This window comes from Nicotiana tabacum, chromosome 15, assembly GCF_000715075.1.
Source record: "Nicotiana tabacum cultivar K326 chromosome 15, ASM71507v2, whole genome shotgun sequence".
NCBI lineage: Eukaryota > Viridiplantae > Streptophyta > Magnoliopsida > Solanales > Solanaceae > Nicotiana > Nicotiana tabacum.
Genome location: NC_134094.1, coordinates 51,588,901 through 51,589,817, shown reverse-complemented (window position 1 = coordinate 51,589,817; position 917 = coordinate 51,588,901). Strand labels below are relative to the sequence as shown.

At 42.9% G+C, this 917-nt stretch overlaps 1 protein-coding gene across 1 annotated transcript; it reads left to right on the top strand.

The window, feature by feature from the left end:
* The first annotated feature begins 327 nt into the window (after window positions 1–327).
* Window positions 328–711, top strand: LOC142169620 (uncharacterized). Its single transcript, XM_075231509.1, has one exon. The coding sequence runs from the start codon at window positions 328–330 to the stop codon at window positions 709–711; it is 384 nt and encodes a 127-aa protein (XP_075087610.1).
* Window positions 712–917: the final 206 nt, after the last annotated feature.

The window sequence follows — 917 nt, the reverse complement described above, 5'->3', positions numbered from 1 at the left end:
TAACGAGTTAGATGTAATGGGTTCGCCTTGGCCGTTCACCACTTGGGGCATGGACATGATTGGACCTATAGAGCCCACCGCATCAAATGGGCATCGTTTCATCTTGGTAGCCATTGACTACTTCACCAAATAGGTCGAAGCATCTACCTACAAGGCCATAACAAAGAAGGTAGTGGCTGATTTCGTCCGAAACAACATCGTCTGCTGATTTAGGATACCCGAGTCATTCATTACTAACAATGCAGCTAATCTCAACAGTGATCCCAGAGAGAAATTTGCAAGAAGTTCAGAATTGTTCACCGCAACTCCACAGCCTACAGACCATAAATGAATAGGGCAGTTGAAGTATCCAACAAGAACATCAAAAGGATTCTGCGAAAGATAGTGGACAATCAATGGCAATGGCATGAGAAGTTATCCTTTGCCTTACTGGGTTATCAAACCACCATGAGAACATTCACTGGGGAAACTTCATACATGTTGGTATATGGCACTGAAGCTGTGATACCCGCAGAGGTTGAGATACTATCTTTAAGAGTCATCCAAGAAACCAAGTTAGACGATGCAGAATGGATACAGGTCATGCAGGAGCAAATCATTCTCATTGACGAGAAGAGAATGGACGCAATATATCATAGTCAGCTGGATCAAAATAGGATGGCCAGTGCGTTTAACAAAAATGTGAAACCTCGCCAGTTTACATCGGGCTAATTGGTTCTGAAAAAAATATTCCCCCACCAGGAAGAAGCCACAGGAAAGTTCGCACCAAATTGGCAAGATCCTTACATGGTCCACTGAGTGTTGTAGGATGGAGCTCTAATCATGGTAGAAATTTACGAAAAAGTCAGCACGAAGCCTATCAACTCAGGAAAAATCAAGAGATACTACGTTTGAAGATAATAGAGTTAGGGTTTGGC